Source organism: Lagenorhynchus albirostris, chromosome 2 (assembly GCF_949774975.1).
Source record: "Lagenorhynchus albirostris chromosome 2, mLagAlb1.1, whole genome shotgun sequence".
Lineage (NCBI taxonomy): Eukaryota > Metazoa > Chordata > Mammalia > Artiodactyla > Delphinidae > Lagenorhynchus > Lagenorhynchus albirostris.
This window is the reverse complement of record NC_083096.1, coordinates 95,295,796-95,317,307: the sequence shown is the minus strand read 5'-3', so window position 1 is coordinate 95,317,307 and position 21,512 is coordinate 95,295,796. Positions and strand designations below refer to the sequence as shown.

The 21,512-nt window shown below is 35.5% G+C and overlaps 1 protein-coding gene across 4 annotated transcripts in view; it reads left to right on the top strand.

The window, feature by feature from the left end:
* Window positions 1-1,251: 1,251 nt before the first annotated feature.
* RNPC3 (RNA binding region (RNP1, RRM) containing 3) overlaps window positions 1,252-21,512 on the top strand; it is a 46,825-nt gene continuing 26,564 nt past the window's right edge. For 3 of the 4 annotated variants that reach the window (XR_009538856.1, XM_060139487.1, XM_060139486.1), the window contains exons 1-10: window positions 1,253-1,586; window positions 2,728-2,775; window positions 7,153-7,271; window positions 8,151-8,234; window positions 8,651-8,762; window positions 9,866-9,934; window positions 12,969-13,111; window positions 15,898-16,023; window positions 19,011-19,162; window positions 21,111-21,272. Coding sequence is in view for 3 of the 4 variants with exons in the window: in XM_060139487.1 (XP_059995470.1) it covers window positions 1,395-1,586; window positions 2,728-2,775; window positions 7,153-7,271; window positions 8,151-8,234; window positions 8,651-8,762; window positions 9,866-9,934; window positions 12,969-13,111; window positions 15,898-16,023; window positions 19,011-19,162; window positions 21,111-21,272 (1,207 nt within the window). In the remaining variant the exon portion in view is untranslated. Of the gene's footprint in view, window positions 1,587-2,727; window positions 2,776-7,152; window positions 7,272-8,150; window positions 8,235-8,650; window positions 8,763-9,865; window positions 9,935-12,968; window positions 13,112-15,897; window positions 16,024-19,010; window positions 19,163-21,110; window positions 21,273-21,512 lie in introns of all 4 variants that reach the window. The other variant, XM_060139488.1, reaches the window with a different exon arrangement.

Here is a 21,512-nt window from a genome sequence, read left to right as displayed (position 1 = left end):
GTGTCTTGCCTGGGCTACTGCAATAGCCCAACTGGTCTTCCTGCTTCTACTCCATTTTCCACACTGCAACCAGAGAAATTTTCATACCTAAAATTTAATCATTACATACATATACACATACACACAGACCTCTACTAAAAATTCTGTCAGTTTCCAATTGCTCTTTGGTTTAATCAAGACTTCAAAGTAACCCACAGAGCCCTCATGGTCTAGCTCTATATACATGACATTTTGTGGAGAGGTTCTCCATAGCTTTTCAAGTTTTTATTAATGTCTGTTCCTCCCTTGTTCCCCAACCCGTCTTCCATGGGAGCCAAACTTTGATATGTTGTTTACTGCGATACAGTTACCATCTAATCAAGTAGCAAATAAAAAGAGCAGTTAAGAGGCACCTTGGGCCTCCAGACTGTAGTAGCTGCACCTAAAATAATACCTCTATCCAGAATCCTCAATGCCCTCTTTGTATGGAATAAGGAAGACTTCTCTGCCTCGCTCCATTCAGAAACGGGTTAGAATAGTGTAAAGGCCAGTCACACTAGCAGGGTCAAATCCCAGTTCGGTCATTTAATAGCTGTGTGACTTACACCTCCCTGTATTGTACATCAGAGTGCTCAACTGTAAAATGGGGAGGAGTACCTACACCTTAGAGTTGTTGATGGGGTTTATATTAGGGCATCTCTTCCTAGAGGCCGATAATTCCGTGAGAAGGAACCACGGCCAGACCGTATCAGGCTGCTGCTACGTGTCCGATGATTCAAGAAAACAAGTGTCTGTCTCAACTTTTTGTTCCTTAAAACTGAGTTCGCCTGCCTACGTGAAGGCTACTGAGCCAAAGAAAGAATGTGCAATCTTTAGGCATTATCATCCCGAATGTAGACACAGAACCGGTATTCCCACACCAAATCCCAGCCAGCCAATCAGACGCACTTTGCAATCTCCCAGGATTAGAAACCCGGCTATCGCAACTCCAGACCTCCCTGGCGCCACGCCCAGACCCGCTCCCAGCTAGCACATGCGCAGCAGTGACTCCATCCGGCCTTGGGGTTACTTCCTCTTTCGTGAACGCGGCTTAAGTCTCTCACGCGTTGACAGTTTTTTAAAATCCTTACACCTATCTCGAGGGAATTTTTGTTTTTAATGCCGTCATCAACTACCTGAAATTTGAATCGTTTTGCTTTCCCATCACCGTGGAACCTTGCCCTTCACTCTGAGGTACGTGTCTCCGAAGAGTTGGCACCCGTCCGTGGTGCAGGTCTCGCGAGAAGGCGACATCTCTCGCGTTACTTCCTTGTTTCCAGAATCCTTAGCGCGAAGTGGGAAAACACTTGCTTAGCTCAGCTTTTTATGATCACTGCGGTTTCTTCAGTGGCTTCCCTGTTGGTTCTCCGTGACAAATGGCGGCTTCGGAACAGCCGCTGCCGTTGTCGAGAGGATGTCAGAGCTCTGCTTCGCTTTCACCGCCGCGGGGCGACCGAACCCTTCTAGTGAGGCACCTGCCAGCCGAGCTGACTGCTGAGGAGAAAGAGGACTTACTGAAGTATTTCGGGGCGCAGTCCGTGCGCATCCTGTCCGATAAGGGGCGACTGGTAAGGGCGCGCCAGTCCCGAACCTCCGGGGAAGGCCCTTGGCTGTTGACCTGGGGAGGGGGAGTTCTGACAGAAGGAAGAAGACAGAAAAGAGTGAGGGAAATGTGCTTGTGTAGTGGGGGCTTCCCAGTCTTTCCTCCTTCATATCAAAATAGTCCCAAGTCAGGTTTTAATTGGCTCGAGCCTAGGTTAGTCGCCGCGCTGCGGAAAAGGGCAAGTGAGAAAGGCAAAGAAGAAAAAATGAAAAGAGAAGCTTAGTTATGTTCCATTTTCCCATCCTGGGAATCTCGAAACTCCTCTGAATTTGGAGGTATTTCTCTTAGGCTCAAGAGTACTCTCAGAAATATGTAACGAAGGACTGTTTAAAAATCTTGGTACTTATAAGCCAGCGTTAAGACATTCATCAAAATAGAGGAGAAGCTACAGTAGTCGGTAACTTGAGTAAACTAGTTACAGGATTTCTACTAAGTTTTTGACGAGGATGTTATTCATAAAAAATTTCCAACGGAATCCTTCAGGGAGCAATATTTTAAGACTGTTCAAAGTCCAACACTGGGATGTACACAATTACTTTATTCTCCTTTATACCTGAAGATGTTTTAGATGAGTTCTCTCCATTAAAATAGCAGTGGTGATGTTAAGTTTCTGCCAGATGGCCTGTGATGGGCTAAAACATCAGTGGTTGAAGTCTCCCCACGTGTTTCTAATAATGCAGCCAGGGTTGAGAATTACTGAGTTAGGAGAAAGACCAATTTAAACTTTGCATTTGGCTATATAAAGGAAGGTTTAGATCGTAGATGCGTTATACATGGAAGATATTTTATATGTTTGGATGGTTTAAGGGTGGTCCTCTGTGTATAGTAAGGGTTTTTAAACTTATGGACTGTCGAACTACTTGAAAATATATGTAAAACATGCTGTGTGTGTGTGCCCCTTTATATGAGAAAATCTTTCATCTCAAAGAAGTTTGATCCTAAACTGATTCAAAAGCAGTGTACTGAATTTAGTAATCAGTTAAATGATCTGGATTTTCTGTCCTTTTCTGTGATTTTGTTAATGTGTCAAATCACTGTCAGCTGGTAAAATATCAGACTTCCTTATGAGAAATTATATTTGAAATAATTTGTACTTTCTTTTTCAGAAACATACAGCTTTTGCTACTTTCCCTAATGAAAAAGCAGCTATAAAGGTATGACTTTTTCTTTTCTATTATTAACAGTTTTCTGTTATCCAGTTTTAAAAAATGGAGCATAATTTTAAACTATAGTTTTTAAAAGCAAAAGGGTTTGTATTTTCAAATACAAAAAGGGTTTGTATTTCCATAGGCTACATTTGGTTTGTCATTTGGCAGATTTTGCCCAATGTTTGGACATAAGACTTGTAGATTAACTGGAACATGAATTAAAATTGAATTGTAATCTCATATGTAATTAAAAGTGACAAATTCTAAAGGATGCAAACATTGATAACTATCTCTGTAACTGTTGCAAGACAAGATGTTTTAAGCATTATATGGAAAATATATATATTTAAAAAAATCCTAGGGGATCATTTGCAAAGGAGGTGACCTTTGAGGTAGACCTTTAATGATTAGTTAGATTTTGAGAAGAAAACAAAGGGAGTTGGACCTTCCAGGTTTAGAGAACACTAAATAAAGCTGTGGGGCATGGAAAGTCCTAAGTGGAGCAAAAACTAAGGGTTGAAATTGAAATAGGACTTGGAAGATAGGTTGAGTCTAAATTTGGGTGGAAGGGAGGGAGGGATTGAATTTTGTTTAGTAGTTATTCTTAAGGCACTTGATATATTTGAGCTGACCAGTAATATGGTCAGATCTGTGAAAGACATCTGGTAGAGTTCATGTAATGGATTGGATATGGAAAAAGATTAGAGTTAGAAAGACCAAATGGAAAGCAAAGACAAGAGAAATGTTATAATGGCTAAGGCAAGAGAAAGGATCTGAATAAGGCAGTAAGAAGACAAAGGAAGAAGTAGATACAAATTTGGTAGAGATTGTGTTTTTTGGTCCTGTGATCCCTGTAGATGTAGTGGTTGAGAGAGAGGGAATACTTGGAAATTTTTGGACTGAGTTATTGGGTTATTACATTAGTTGACAGGGGCAGGATTCAGAGGATGTTTGCAAAGGTAGGTAATGAATTCACATATTATCTATTAATTTTGTGGAGTCTGTGGGCTACTTCTGTGGAAATATTTTAAAAACAATTAAAAATATGGACCTAGAGCTGAGGCAGGGTTAAAAATAGAGTTTCCTCAACAAGGTAAATGGATATGGTTGCCCAAAGGGAGAAGAGCCAGCAAAGAAGACTGGGAGGGAGAAGATAAAAAGGAAGTAGAACTAGAAAATAAATTTTCATGGATGCAAGGAGAAGAGAGTTTTAAGAAGATAAGATCCTGTGATGACACAAGGTGAAGAACGAACACAGTCTATTAGTAAAGTATTTTTATTGTGAAACTATAGAAATGACCCAAATTCTTATCAATAAGAGGGAAGGATACTTTAAATTGTAGTATATCCATACACTGGACTACAACCCTCAGAGAATGAGCTCAAATGAATATGTATTAATAAGGAATGTAGCCCAGATAGAGTACATGAATAAAGTTGCAAAACATATAATATGTAACCTTGGAATTTTGAAAAACTAGTATCAATACTGTGTATGTTAGTTTATGCATAGAACAAAATGTAGCAGAGCTATACACCAAATTGAATAATAAATGTCTTTCTCCAAGGATGGGATTACAGAGGACTTTCACATTATATGTATTAAAGTATAGGAAAAATTTTTTTTCAGAAAAGACCTTTTGAAATATAGCATAAAAAGTGTTTAGTATAATATGGTAATGAAAACCACCTTGTTTTAGAGTCAAGATTAACTTGGAGGAGAGGGCATGGAACCAGTCATTGTCTAACATTAAAACTTAAAAGCCATAACTTTGAAAAGAATGTGTGACATAGATTTTGAGAGGAAGAAACTTAAAGCAATTCAGCTGTATTTCAGATAATCAAAGGCTCACTGATAGTAAGAGGTCTAGGCTGATTTAAGGACTTGAAAATTATTGAAACGTATAGAAACTTGCTTTGTATAATGGAGTCGAATAAGGATGCATAAAGATGGTAGAATAAAATTATAGTCCCTGTTGGGCTTCCCTGGTGGAGCAGTGGTTGAGAGTCCGCCTGCCGATGCAGGGGACACGGGTTTGTGCCCCGGTCCGGGAAGATCCCACATGCCGGGGAGCGGCTAGGCCTGTGAGCCATGGCTGCTGAGCCTGCGCGTCCGGAGCCTGTGCTCCGCAACTGGAGAAGCCACAACAGTGAAAGGCCTGCGTACCGCAAAAAAAAAATTATAGTCCCTGTTAAGGCCTAACGTTCCATTTGTTCAAAAAATATTGAGTGCCTGCTATGTGCTAGATAGTGCTTTAGGTCTTGGGATATATCAATGAATAAAACACAGATTTATGCCCTCATCGGAGCTCACATTCTCAAAGGGGAGACAGACCATAAATAATAAACTTAATGAGTTTAATATTTTAGAAAATGATAAATACTATAAAAAAAGAACGATAGGATCAGGAGTGCTGGGTTGGGAGGATTAAGCTACAGTTAAGGTAGTTATGGTCATATTTGAGCAACACTTTAAAGGAAGTGAAGGAAGTTAGCTAAGGGAATTTTGGGGAAGTGCATTCTAGTAAGAGGAATAGCTGGCATGCACTAGCTTGTGGCTAAAGCAAAAAAAATGAGGGGAGATATTGAATTTGAGGTCAGAGAAGTAAGAGGGCCATATCATGTAGGTACTGTAAGGACCATAGATGTTACTCTGAGTAAAATTGGGAGCCATTGTAGTATTGTGAGCAAAGCAGTAACATAATTCACCTTATATTTAAAAGTATCACTTTGTGTTGAGAGTAGATAGAAGGCAGGGAAGAGTAGAAACAGGGAAATCTCTTAAAAGGTTATACTGTTAATTCGGTCCAGAGATGATGGTCGCTTGGACCATGATGGTAGCAATGGAGATGGTAGGAAATAGTCAGATTCTGGATATATTTTGTAGGTAGAAGCAAACAGAATTTCTCAGTGGCTTGGATATGCAATGTGGGAAAGAGGTGTTAAGGATGGTTCCAAGATTTTTGACATGAGTAAGTGAAAGAAGGGGGTTACCATCGGAAGGTTCCCTATGGAGACCATTTGAGGGGGGATGGGGAGAGAAGATTCAATTCCTGAAGTCTTAATTTTAAAATATTTAAAATTAAGAGAAGCTTTCCAGTAGTTTGGATATATGTTCCTGGATTTAAGGACAGAGGTTTGGGCTGAAATTATAAATTGTGAAATCATCAGCATAGAGATGTTTTTTTAAATTAGGGTGCTGGATTAGATAGAGAGGACCAATAATAGACCTCTGGAGCATGACAGCATTAAGAGTTTGAGATGGCATAAGCCACCGTGATTGAGGAGTAGAAACAAATGAGCTGGGAAGAAACCTGTAGGAAATTATAGTGTCTAGACACCAAGTGAAGAACATGTATGAAGGAGGGAGTGGAGTGATTGCATTAAATGCAGTAAAATGAAGATTGAGAATTGACCATTGTTGTGGCAGTACAGAATTTGTTGTTTATGACAAGCAGTGTCAGTGGACTGATTAAGGCATGAACCTGATTGGAGTGAGTGTGAGACTGGATGGGCAGGGAGGAATTTTAGATAGAGGGCATAGATAATTCTTGAGTTTTACTGCAAGAGTAATTTAAAGCGAAGTGAGGGTGGGGGCGGGTGGGCGAGAGTGATAAGTTGGATTAACAGATGAAGAAAAAATATTTTTTAGGATGGGAGAAATCAGACTATGTTTGTATGCTGATGTCGATGATCCAATAGAGGACAGAAAATTAGCAATGTAGGTAGGAACACACCCTGTACAGTTCCAGAGAGCAGAAGAGAGGCTGGGATTTAGTATACAAGTAAAACAACTAGATTTAAATAGAAACATGGATTGTTAACATGTGATGACAGATAGAAGATAGAATATGTGGATGCAGAAGCTGGTAGATGGAAACTTATGGTGGGAAATCTGAAGTTCTCATCTTGTTGCTTCAGTTTTCTCAAAGTAGGAAGCAGTATCCTAGGCTAAAATAATGTGACAGGAGTATTGTGAGGTTGAGGAAGAAGGAAATAGTACAAAATATTGTCTTAGAGATTGGTAGAAAAAATGAACTAATATATTTGACTGTGGCTTCCTTAAGGGTCATCCTCAGATTTGTGGTTATGAATTTAAAGTGAGACTAGCCCAATTCATTATGTTGGTTTTTCTAACCATTTTCAGCTGCCTGGGTATAGGCAGCATTGTATTTAACCAGATCTTAGTTTTCCTAAGTGATTGGAAGCAGTTGCTTAATAAGTAATGAAGTCTTGGCAGCCTGAGATGAGAAATGGGTAAGAAATAGCCAAGGAAATGTTACGAGCGTTAACAAAAAACATGTATAAATTATTTATATATGGTCTCTAACAAATAATTTTGGTACAGTTATTAATTTTTTTTTTTTACTCTTCCAACTGAAGGCATTGACAAGACTTCATCAACTGAAGATTTTAGGTCATACTTTAGTTGTTGAATTTGCAAAAGAGCAAGATCAGGTTCATTCACCATGTCCTTCTTCAAGCACTGAAAAAAAGAAAAGGTATGTAGATAGGTTTTCGTACATTTTAAAAGTGTTTTTTTTAATCCGTTGTATTGCTCTTGGATTGTTTTCAGACTAGCAGGTAAATAATTTGAAACAGTAAATGGTTATATCTCCCTACTGAATCTAGTACATTAAAGCAATGTATTTGTTCATTCCTAATTGTGCATTAGGAACCTGAGTATTGATTTAATATTAGGAATTAATCAATGTGAAGTGGGAAAAGACTAGGGGGAAAAGCATTCAACTTTAAGTGGAGGGAAGGTAACTAGTATAAAGTCCTTGTGTTAGATATAGCAAGGTGTCGTGAATAGGCGTGGCCTGGTATTTGAGTCCCAGCTGTTAATTCTTTGTAGTTATACAACCTTTATAAATTTGCTTTACACCAGTGGCTCTCAAAGTATAATCCCTGTACCAGCTACATCGTCTAGGATCTTGACTGGAAGAAAGATTCTTAGGCCTTAACCTCGTCCTACTGAATCAGAAATTTGGGGTATTGGGGGTGGGGAGGAGGATAGGCCCCAGCAGTCTGAGTTTTAACAGACCCTCATTGATGTACATTGAGGAAATTTGTGTGCCACTGATTTATACCATGTGAACTTCAGTTTTGGTGGGGTGGGGGTGTCAGTGAGATTTATCATACCATCTTCATAGGGTTGCTGTGAAGAGTAAATGAAAATGTGCCATGCCTTCTATAATATCTGGAATAGATACTCTTTTTTATTGGTGTTTACTTAAGAAATAGTTGAAAGTTTTACTTATGAAACTGTTTTCATAATGCCCTGTTTAAAAAGATAATATGTCATTTTTGTATGCAATTTTTCATTCTATTTCTAAAGGTAAGATCAACTTTGATTCTGTTTCTATTCTATTTCTTAGGTCTGATGATACTGTGGAAGATGATAAAGAAAAGAAAGAACTTGATTGTTTAACTATAGAAAATGGAATTGCACCAAACCATGGGTTAGCATTTTTTGTTTGTATTTCATTATTCTTTTGGTTTTGTTTTGGATAGGTGGTATATGTGGGGGATGTGTGTGTATTGCAAATAAGATAATTTTTTAAAGAACATTTTATTATATATCGTGCATATTTTTAATGTGTTGATTAAACATACTGAGCTCTAAGAGTTTGTCACTGAATTTGGTTCCATTAAAATGTTCAAAGTTGTAAGATATTCTCTGATAAGAAATGCCGTATTGTTCTATAATGCAATCAGAAGGCAAGTTTCTTTTTAAATGTAATCAATTGGATCTTTTAGGAACAGAGTACTCTTACTGAATCATTTGAGCAATTTGTATGTTATTAGGTTACCTAAAATGAGTTATTGATATGAAACTTATTAAAACACAATAAGCATTTTTAAATATTTTTTTTAGGCTGACTTTTCCTCTAAATTCATGCCTCAAGTATATGTACCCACCACCTTCAAGCACAATTCTAGCAAACATAGTAAATGCTTTGGCAAGTGTGCCTAAGTTCTACGTACAGGTAAGTAGAATAAAACGTTCCTCAAAGTAAATACTTGTATAACCTTATATGTTACTTTTCATGCTAATTCTCAAACTTTTTTTAATAATAGTATTACACTAATTCCTGTAGGGACAATGATGTTTCAGTATTTTAAAGGTGTCTTAGTTTGTCCTGCTATAACTAAGTACCGTAGCCTGGGTGGCTTTTAAATAATAAAAAATTATTTTTCACAGTCTAGAGGCTAGAAGTTGGAGATCAGTGTGCCAGCACGGTTAGGTTCTGGTGAGGGCCCTCTTCTGGGTTACAGATGGCCGTTTTCTCTTTGTATCCTCATGTAGCTGAAAGAGGGTGAGAGAGCTCTCTCTTGTGCTTTTTATAAGGGACGCTAATCCCATTTATGGGGGTTCTACCCTTATGACCTAATTACTTCCCAAAGGCCTTATGTCCTAATGCCATCCCATTGTGGATTAGGATTCAACATAAGAATTTTGGAGGGGGACACAAACATTCAGTCCATTGCAAAAGGTAATAAAAAATTACTACATTCAAGTAAAGGCTTTTATAAACTATAGCTTAAAAATACTAACATGTTTAGTATTAATAATACTAATAAACATAAGCTAATTTGGGAAATATAATTTCTGGTAATTCTTTGTTACTTTAGCATACACCTTTTCCTTTCTTAAAGGAAAGGACATAGAGGACCCCTCAGCAAACGCTTGAAAGTACTGACAATAAAACGTACTTTTAAGTACAGAATATAGATGATACTTATCTTCTTTGTTGTACTTCTCTGTGTTTCATAATTTCACAATAATCAAGGGAGAAAAACAGTTCAGTAAATTTTTATGTTGTAAGAACATGACATTTTTAATAATGAGAATAATTATATTTGTAGAATTGACAAATATTTTAGGAAGGCTAATCTTCTGAGATACACCAGTGCCTGAGATATACTAGTTTAGCCCTGTCCTGGGATTATAAAGGCAAGAGGTGGTCTTTCCTTTGCACTAAAGTAATGAATAGTGTTATTGCAAAGTTTTTAAGTACATAAAATATCAGATATGAGTTGAATCATCATTTTTCTATTTTATTTTAAATGTTTTACCACTTTTATTAAGGTGCTTCATCTTATGAATAAAATGAATTTGCCCACACCTTTTGGACCAATTACTGCAAGGCCTCCCATGGTAAGAAAGCTCTTAGAATTTTCAAGATTCAAAATTTCTCTTCTTGAGGTGAAATTATTGAGGCTAAATTTTACAAATGTTGTGTCAGTGACCTCTAATGTGTATTGAAAATGAACAAGTGTAAAGTTAACATAATAATAGTCCAGTGGAGAATTGAAAGTGGGAGAAAGCCAGAACATTAAAGAGATGCTTTAATTTATGCATCATTTCTGCCAGTGTTGTTGTTCAGGCCTTTGACCTAGGATGTTGTGCTATCCTAAAGGACAGTTACATTTAACATACTGAATTGTCTAAAATTTCTATCTTTCTGGTTTTATTTAAAAGGTTGATGATTTTTTATTAGAATTTACTGTGCAGATCTATCAATAATTTCAATGGTAGGCTATGTCTGCTCTTGAATAATTTTAGTTATTATTGGGTTGGCCAAAAAGTGCCTTCAATTTTTAAGTAAAATAAAAGACACATTTTTCATTTTCACCAAGAACTTTATTGAACAGTGTATTTACCGTTTTGTTCCACTACCTTCTGCCATATTTCAGGCAACTTCATAATTCCATCTTCCCAAAACTTTTTATCTTTTTGAGCAGAGAACTGTTTGTTCCAGATGCCTTTTACAGTCTTGCAGGGAATTGAAATTTTTTCCATTAAGAGAATTTTGTAAAGACCAAAATAAATGGAAATTGAAGGTGCAATGTCTGGTGAATACGGTAGATGAATCAGAACTTCCCAGCCAAGCTGTAATAGTTTTTGCCTGGTCATCAAAGAAACATGTGGTCTTGCGTTATCCTGATAGAAGGTTATGCATTTTCTGTTGACTAATTTCGGGTGCTTTTCGTCCAGTGCTGTTTTCAGTTGGTCTAACTGGGAGCAGTACTTGTTGGAATTAATCATTTGGTTTTCTGGAAGGAGCTCATGATAGAGGACTCCCTTCCAGTCCCACCATATATACAGCATCACCTTCTTTGGATGAAAACCGGCCTTTGGTATAGTTGGTGGTGGTTCATTTTGCTTGCCCCACGATCTCTTTCGTTCCACATTATGGTACAGTATCCACTTTTCATTGCCCATCACAATTTGTTTTTAAAACGGAACGATTTCATTACGTTTAAGTAGAGAATCGCATGCGGAGATATGATCAAGAAGGATTTTTTTCACTGAACTTAGGTGGAACCGAAACATCAATGCGATTAACATAACCAAGCTGGTGCAGATGATTTTCATTGCCCGATTTGGATATTTGGGGTATGTCGGCTACTTCCCGCGTGCTATGACATTGATTGTTCTCAATTAATGTCTCGATTTGATTGCTATCAACGTCAACTGGTCTATCCGACTATGGAGCATCGTCCAGCAAAACTTTGCAAACCACTTTTGACACATTTGACCAGTCACAGCACCTTCTCCATACATTGCACAAATCTTTTTTTGCATTTCAGTTGCGTTTTTACCTTTCTTGAAATAATAAAATATAATATGCTGAAAATGTTGCTTTTTTTCTTCCATCGATATTAAAATGACCACACAAAAATTTACCAGTTTTGATAATTTTTTTTTTTAAATGTACGTTGATATGACAAGCTGTCACAAACAAAATGGTTTCAAATGAAGTTAAAGACAGCTAACCGCTAATAGAGCCATCTTACGGAAAAAAATGAACGAACCTTTTGGCCAACCTAATATTTTGCTATAGTACTCTTAGTACTTTTTTATTTATTTATTTTTTATTAATTGGATTATAGTTGATTTACAATGTTGTGTTAGTTTCAGGTGTATACAACAAAGTGAATCAGTTATACATATGCATATATCCACTCTTCTTTAGATTCTTTTCCCATATAGGCCATTACAGAGTATTGAGTTTCCTGTACTATACAATAGGTTCTTATTAGTTATCAATTTTATATATAGTAGTGTGTATATGTCAACCCCAATCTCCCAATTTATCACTTCCCCCCTGTTGGTGATAAATTTGTTTTCTACATCTGTGACTCTTTCTGTTTTGTAAATAAATTCATTTCTACCATTTTTTTAGATTCCACTTATAAGTGATACCATATGATATTTATCTTTCTCTGACTTACCTTCACTCAGTATGACAGTCTCTGGGTCCATCCATGTTGCTGCAAATGGCATTACATCGTTCTTTTTTAATGGCTGAGTAATATTCCATTATATATATATGTACCCTTAGTACTTTTTTTTTTTTTTTTTTTTTGTGGTACGCAGGCCTCTCACTGCTGTGGCCTCTCCCGTTGCGGAGCACAGGCTCCGGACGTGCAGGCTCAGCGGCCATGGCTCACGGGCCTAGCTGCTCCGCAGCATGTGGGATCTTCCTGGACTGGGGCAGGAACCCACGTCCCCTGCATCCACAGGCAGACTCTCAACCACTGCGCCACCAGGGAAGCCCGAGAGCTAACATTTAAATAGAAAATTTGCTTTTGTATTGTGTATTGGTTGCTTTTCTAATGTGTATACTATTAGCTGCATAATTTTTCTTTATAACCCCAACACCTCAATTCCTGGCACATTGCAAAGATTATGCTAGCTGCTATTAACAAATAAAACTCAAATCTTAGTAATTTAACACAATACAAGTTATTTTTTGCTCGTGCCAAGTTCATTCCAAAAGTAGGGCAGAATGGTGTTCTCCTTTACTGAGTCACTTAAAAGATAAGTTATCTTCATTATTTGCATTCCCAAGTTGGTGAGGACATCACCATGCAGCCTGCAGATCAAGAAGAAAGAGAGAATTATATGTGTGGGAGTTTTTTATGCTAACATTTCATTGACTAAAATTCAGGGGAAATCTAACTGCAAAGGAGGTTTGGAAATTTAGTCCAGCTAAGTGCCAAGAAAGAAGAAACAAGTTTTGTGATCAGCTAAAGGCTGCTAAGACAAGTATTTCATCAATATATGTTGAATGTGTAGAAGAAAATCATGAGGTAGAGAGATGTGAGAATCATGTATCTGAATGGAAATGGTTTTCTAAACATCATAGATTACCATAGTATTTTTGCTTTGTTCTTTTAATTAGTATGAGGACTATATGCCACTACATGCTCCTCTTCCACCTGCATCTCCTCAGCCACCGGAGGAACCTCCTTTGCCAGATGAGGATGAGGAATTATCTAGTAAAGAATCAGAATATGAAAGCAGTGATGATGAAGACCGTCAAAGGTTTGCAATGTCAAATAATATTTGTTTAGATTCTAAGAAACATAGAATATGGGAGAGAGATTCTCTTGCTCTTCTTAAGTTTTGCATACACTTCTTCATAATTCGGGGTCTTTAGAATTTGTCCATCCCCAACTCCCCATCATGCTATAGATTAAGACCTGAAACTAGATATCAAGACTTACGGGAACATTTTTGTATTATGAGTAATTTTTTGGATTGATGATTATGGTATACAGTTGATCCTTTATTTATTTATGACTTCAGCATCAATAATTACAGTGCTTTTATGGTCTTCTGAAGACAGCATGTGCAGAATGGTGAAAAATTTGAGTCTCTTGACATGCACATTCCTAGATGAGGTAGAACAAGGTGACATTCTGCCGCCTTGCTTCAGCTCTCATACCGTAAACAAGTGTCTTTTTCACTGTCTATTTGTACCATGTTTTGCACATTTTTGTGCTGTTTGTTGTTGATTTTGCTGTTTAAAATGGTCTCCAAGCATAGTGTTGAAGTGCTGTCTAGTGTATCCAAGATCAGGAAGGTTGTGATGTGCTTTATGGAGAAAATGCTGTGTGTTAGATAAACTTTGTTCAGGCCTGAGTTATAGCACTATTGACTGTGAGTTCAATGTTAATGAATCAACAATATATATTAAATAAGGTGTTCTTAAACAGAAACACGCGTAAAACTAGGTATGTATTGATCAACTGATGTGAGCACATGCTTGCAGGAACATCAGTGCCCTAGGGGCAGTGATCCATTATTTACTAATTCAGTGTTTGTGGAGACTTTACAGAACAAAATTAAGTTGTATTTCTGTTTTTGTCAGCTTATTCCCCTGGACTTTATTCACCTCAGAATAATTTCTAGAGCAATTCTATAGGATTTTATACAAAAACATTCACAAAAATTACTGCAAATGAATTATTCTTTTATTAGTTGTTCTTGATGATCTACATATATTTTGTTTAAAGATTCTGGCAAAGAGCAGTAAATTGTTAATAATATTCAGGTATATAATGCACAGCATAGTCTAAAACAGGAATTGCTAAACATTTTCTGTATAGAGCCAAAGAGTTCTGTTGTAGTGGAAAGCAGCCATAGATGATACCTAAATAATTGGATGTTGCTATCTTCCAATAAAACTTTTTATTTAAGAAAAACAGACACTGACTAGATTTGGTCCTTTGGCTGTAATTTGTCAACCCCTAGCCTAAAATACCTGTGTAGGCCAATGATGGGAATCTTAGGCAGATATGCACAGAAGCAACCAGATACAGAAGGAGTGGTTGACAGGAGTCAAAATCCAAGCAGAGAATCTAAGCAACATATACAAGTAATCAGCAGCAATTTGACTATTACTGAGGCAACATCCACTTGAGTAGTGGCTCCATATATTTTCTCTTTCTTAAGGAAGGAGTTATGTTGGAACTACTAAAATAGGAGTGAATAGAGTATCTGTCTTGAATAGAGACAATAAGGAAGGCTGGCAGTTCTTAATAGACTAACTTGTTAAATAAAGAATGTAGAACATTGCAATGGGCTAATACTTAACCTGTAAATTTTATTTTCTTTATAAAAATAATGATAGTAATGAGAAATGCTTTAATAGGCTAGCTAAAACCATTTTTGTTTTTGTTTATTTAGGTTTCCATTTAGGGATGTAGTGAGGAATTCTGCTAATTCATCTTGAGTCATGAGAACAAAGCCTTTGCATGAACTAACCTCTGGTTTCATGCTTCTCTGTTATCTTCTGGAAATATTATAAAATATGCCACTATGTATTTGTCAGCAGATGTCTATTGATTAGTTACTTAACATATGCCTTGCACTGTGTAGAGCCTTAGTATACTTTGGGTGAGCAATCTATGAATATAGACATATATTTTGTATAACTGGATTTATTCATAAAATTTTTGGTAAACTGTGATTGTTAAGAGGCTTTAAAAATTTATAACATGTTTTCATTTTTCCTCGCTTAAGGAAAAAAGGTTTAAAACTTATTTTAACCAAATTCTTCTTCACTACATTTTACTGTGCTTGTTTTGCTTTCAAATTTCACAAACTTAACTCTGGAGAAGTAGAGCTGTGACTAGTGGTTTTTGAACTTGCTCTGTGGAAGCACTATATCTGATCCTGTGGAAGATCCAAGAAAGCCTAGACAAGATCTATTCTAAATATTATTCATAACCATAATGGAGATAAGCTATGTATAAGGTATCAATTGTCACCCCTTGATTGATTAAGCTACTTCAGAGTATAGTATTTGAAAACTGTTCTCAAGTATCTTTTTTATATAATGATGCTTTCCAACAATTATGTACAAAATATTTTTAAGTAAAAGTACTTAAGTCCAGTTCTCTTTAATAATTAGAATATGAATCAAAATAATTTTAGTACGTTCGTAAGGTCTTTTGAATATTAGTCAAGAAAAGAGCAATAAAGTTACAGAGATTATATTTAGTGTATTTTGTTTAACTTTTTGGCATCAAAGTTCAGTCATTTGGGTAACTAATAATTTTTTTAGTAAAACATATCTTTAAAAATTGCAATTAAGGAAATTCCAAATTCCTTCAAACAAAGATGAAAGTTGAGCAAGGAGATTTGTAACTTGAGCTTTTGTCAGATTGATTATATCTTATTTGATGGCTTAGAAATTATACTTATGCCATGTAAATAAATTTATAATTTATAAGCTCAATACAAATTTGTTTAACAAAAGCAGTTGTAGATAGCTATGCTTCTACACAAAGAAATCTTTTCTACTTTTCTTTCCTCCAATGTAGAATGACCAAACTAATGGAACTAGCAAATCTTCAGCCCAAAAGACCAAAAACAATAAAGCAGCACCACGTGAGAAAAAAGAGAAAAATAAAGGATATGTTGAATATACCATCATCTGCTTCACACGGGTAATTTTGTTTTGGATTGTTTTGTTTTGGATAAGGGTTTTGTATGTACTTTGTCTGATTGCTTAACTCAAATCATACCTCACTCTGACTTTTATTTCATCAGTCCACTGGTTTACCAGTGACTGCTTATTTGCCAAATTCACAAGTATCCTTAATTCTCAAAGTTGACCAGCATTTGATACTATTGACTACCCCAGGTTTCAAAATTGTCCACCCTTAATTTTACATTCTCTTTTTTTATTTCTCATCTTACTTCCTCTCTTCCTTCCTACTTTTTTCTTTTGTGACTTTCTCTTACTCACTTGCTTTTTTTTTTTTTTAATTTTTTTTAATTTATTTAATTTTTGTCTGTGTTGGGTCTTCGTTTCTGCACAACGGCTTTCTCTAGTTGTGGCAAGTGGGGGCCACTCTTCATCGCGGTGCGCGGGCCTCTCACTGTCATGGCCTCTCCCGTTGCGGAGCACAGGCTCCAGACGCGCAGGCTCAGTAGTTGTGGCTCACGGGCCCAGTTGCTCCGCGGCATGTGGGATCTTCCCAGACCAGGGCTCGAACCCGTGTCCCCTGCATTAGCAGGCAGATTCTCAACCACTGCGCCACCAGGGAAGCCCTTCCTTTTTTTTTAAATACTGGATTCCATATACTCCTGTCCATTGTCATTTTCTGTTCATATATTTATACTCCTTATTAATATCATTAATTTTTTTATGGTTCACCTGTTGCAGCTAATAGATTCCAAATCTCCATCTCTAGATTTAACCTCCTGAGATCTAAAATCTTCATTTCCAGCTTCCTATTTGCATACTCAGAGTGTCTTGTAGGCACTTAAGATATTATCCAAAACAAAATTCATTTACTTTCATTATCTCTTTCTCCTCCTGCATTCACAGTTTTGATGATGGCATCCATCACCAATGTGTTTATATGAAATTTTGTTAATTTCTCCTAACTCCACTACCTGATATCAAACATTTTTTTACTTCGAAGTACCCTACCTGGTAAAAGTTCACATGGCTTAGCACACAGGACCCACCTTTAAATATTTATCAAATATGTGATACGTTCTCTGCTAAATATTATGGGGTTTGGATCACTCTTCCAAAGCTCAATGCTATCTTTCAAACAGTGAGTTAATAGTCTTATGGGTAAGTAAGCCATATGCACAGATGACTGTTGCATTAGCAATTATAATAAATGACATAAGAAGAAGATGTAATTAAGAATGAAGTATTGTGAGGAAGGAAATGTCACAGCCAGTCAGGAAATCTGGAAAGACTTTAAGAGAGAGGAGACATTTGAGCTGGGCTTGAAGGATGAGAGGCAAAACTTAGGCAGGGAAGAGATATCCAGTGTGAATGAAAAAGTGAGTTTCCAAAGGTAGGAAAATTTGGTGCGTAGGAATAGAAATGATGAAAGGGAAAGCTGGAAGGATGTGGAGAGATCTGCCTTAAATGTTAAGTTATGGTATTTGAATACATTGAGGGAGCCATTGTAATGCCACTGATACTAAAAACAATTAAGAATTTCTTTCAGACTTTGTCACCTTGTAATAAACTTTCCAGGAAAATTATGTAGATGTTGGGTGATGGTCAGGGCTATGGGTACGAGAGAATTTTATTAGGTATAAATTAACTTCTGACTATGTCTTAAACTTTCAGTTAGAGTAGAGAAATTGCCAGTGAAATAGTATTTATTACTGTGTATTTAGTTTGAAATACATTGTCCTTTTTTTCCTTTTTCACCGATTATCTGACATTTTGCTTAATAAATTTTCTTTGAAATTATGGCAGAAATTTTACTTGCCTTTTTGCCATGCAATTCTATGTATTTTAATATCTTAATCAGATGAAAATTGCCATTAATTGCAATTTTAATTTTATTCAGCTTTTCTACAATGTAAATTTCCCTTGAACTTGTAAGTAACTTTATAAATAGAGGAAGAAGTTTGTGAAAATGATCTTTTTACATTTTTAAAGGAATGGGTCTTTGGGTTTTTTAAAATTATTATTTCATGTTAAGTATACATAATATGATGCATATTTCCCACCTATGTATGTTTTGACACCACAGTCCCATGCTTTTGATCTGTAGCAGCACCAAACAATTAAAAATTAATACAGTTGACCCTTCAACAGCACGGGTTTGAACTGTGTGGGTCCACTTATATGCAGACTTTTTCTCAATAAATACTACAGTACTACATGATTTGAGGTTGGTTGAATCCCTAGATATGGATCCACAGATATAGAGGAACCATGGATATGGAAGGCTGATGAAGTTATATACAGCTTTTCAACTGCTGCAGGGTTGGGGCCCTTAACCCCTAAGTTGTTCAAGGGTCAGCTGTAATGTGAACCAATTAAATTTTCCAATAGCCACATTAAAAGATAAAATTAATTTTAATAATATATTTTATCCAACTGATTATATCTGAAATGTTATTTTAACATATAATTAATATAAAACGTTATTAAAACGTTTTATATTTCTTTTTTCACACAAAGTTGTTAAACTCTGGCGTATATTTTGTACTTAGAGCATAAGTACAGCAACATTTCAGATGCTTATTAGCCACGTGTGGCTTGTGGCTACTGCATTGACCTGCATAGGTTTATTATATATAGTATATAGAATACAGTGCATAAAATGCTTACATTAAACATAGAATGAACTTTTTTGCTTATTGGTAAATATCCTGAAGTTTAGAATCAATAGTCCTAAAGTCCTATCTCTGTCATTTACTGAGTGACTTTATGCAATTTCTTAACACCCTTTAGCCTCAAACTCCTTATCTGTCTAAACTAGGAATTTAATAATACCTATATGAGAACATTTGTTAGGATTTATTGAAGTTAAATGTAAGTTACTTTGTTCAATGCCTATAGTGTGTTTTATCAGTGTTAGCTTTTTAAATTTAAAGTAAATATGAAATGTTTTACTCAAAATTTTATTTGCAATTACAAAGTAATGCTGTGATTGTTTGTAAACAGCAGTTTACATCCAGTGTTGTTACCTTCGGATGTATTTGACCAACCACAACCTGTAGGTAATAAAAAAATTGAATTCCATATATCTACCGACATGTCAGCTGCATTTAAGAAAGATTTAGAAAAAGAACAAAATTGTGAAGAACAAAATTTTGGTAAGTGTATTCTAGTTTTTTAACATGCTATGTAAAAATTCTTCTCAGTTTTTTTTTGTATTAAAATTAAATTTTATATGTTTCTGTTTTTTTAGTATTTGTGAATATATTTAAAATATGCAATTAGGTCTTTGTTAGTGTCTTAGAATACTATCCATTTTAAACTTTTTTATATAACTAAAATTGGAGCTTAGTGGTAAGATTGTCACAGTTACCTTTTGCTAGTAATGAACTCTAGGGTGAGGCTTACTGTCATTTTTGCTGATGTTTACACTAAAAATATGATAAAAGAGTTTCTTGTATTGATCTGTTTTTTCATTGCTTATTATATGTGATGCTCTGGTTTTATTAGTACAGTTGTATTATTGGTTAGGAAAACAAGCAGTGTGATTATTTTTTGAGTTGTAGATTTCATGTAAATTTTTTTTTTAATCCGAAAGACATGGAAGCTTATTTACAAGATACTATTCGTTAAGTTTGAAGATAATGTATTGAAATTACAGATTTTTTTCTGCTTATTTTAAACATCAATTTGATGTTATACTACAGTGGCATTTCCTTGTTCTTTAATTTTTAAATTTCAGAAATAATACCAGCTTATAGAAAATATAATCAAAACAGGAGCATATAAAGTTTTAAAATGTTAACACCTCAAACCCCACTGTTCCCTATCCCAATACTTAGAGATAACCATTGTTAATAATTCGGTATGAAAATAGTCCTTCCAGATCTTATCCTACACTTGTGTATAAACATTTTTTTCCCTTCTTTTTTTAAGTAGCCATCATGGGTTATGTTTTTATGGCTGCATAGCACTCCATAGTATAGTTATAACAATCTTTATTTAATTATACTCTATTATAGAAGTTGAGGTTGTTTCCATTTTCTTTATTATTACAGCAAATTCTGGAATTTACATTTTTGTACATGTATCTTTGAGCACTTGTGTGAATATAGGATAGAGTCCTAATAAGTATTGCAAATGTACTGCATGATAAACTGTAACTGGTTTTAATTCCTGTCTCTCTGATGGTTAGTGAGAATGCATTGCCTTTTCAGATAGCTCCTTTTTTGTTTGTTTCAGTATTTATATTTTTGTATGGTTTTCTTTCTTATCTCATGACTAGTCACCCCTTGACACAAATTTTTATTTTTTTAAGTTTAATTTACTCAAGGACTTAGACCTTTGTGAGGTGGGGACAATTGTCCCATTCTGCATCAACGTAGAGTAATGCTGAATTAACAGTAAAAACAGTTTTAAAAGTGTTTTTTCTTACTGATGCCTTCAGACCACAGGAGGTCTGTTGGGACAATGGCTTTTCTATGTTATGAGGAGACTTTTATAATCCTAAACATGGCATGTTATTTGCATCATTTTCAGAGCTTTTTTAGGGTTTTGTTTGTTTTTTTAGGTAGTATAACTGGAATTTTTCTACTGAATGTTTAATCCTGTCCTTCCCAACCCTCTCCCCCAAGTCAGTTTAATTTTTGCTGAAGCTAAGATTCATGTTTTCTGAATGCAATCCATTATGTTGCTATGTTGTAAATTTAAAATTTATAATGGTTTTTAATTTTCCTAATTGAATAATTAAGTGTGCAAATACTTCTTTTTCCTGACTTTGATTAGGATTGGCTCCTTTTTTTTTCCCTGGTGGGAAGTATAATGGATGTTTTTTTAGTACCCTCAAATGGAAATGTCTTCTTTTATGATTTTCATGTTCTAGTGGCAGAGTTGAGTAGTCATGATAGAAACCATATGGCCTGCAAAGCCTAAAGTATTTACTGTTTTAACCTTTATAGAAAAAGTTTGCTTATCCTTGTTTCAGAGTATTGAGAAAAACACCAAAGAGTTTTAGTGCTAGAATATATCTTAAAAATTAAAAATGGAAAAGAAAAACTGTTTTGAAGGGAGGGATTTTTAATGGCTGATGTCAATGTTAACTCTTAGACTTACCTGCTTCTGAAGTTGATGCATCCAATATAGGATTTGGAAAAATCTTCCCAAAACCAAATTTGAGCATCGCAGAGGAGATTAAAGAAGACTCTGATGAAATGCCATCAGAATGTATTTCTAGAAGGGAGTTGGAAAAGGGCAGAATTTCTAGAGAAGGTAATTTTCATGAAATAAATGAGCATTTATTCCATTTTACATTTATTTGGCCCTTAAGAAGCAAACCAAATCTCTTCATGTTGTTTACTTTATTCAAAGCACATGCTTCAAAACATCTCTCCAGTTAATGTTTTTGTTTGTTTGTTTTTTGTCTATACATGTATTTTTTATTTTTTTATTTTTTAACATCTTTATTGGGGTATAATTGCTTTACAGTGGTGTGTAAGTTTCTGCTTTATA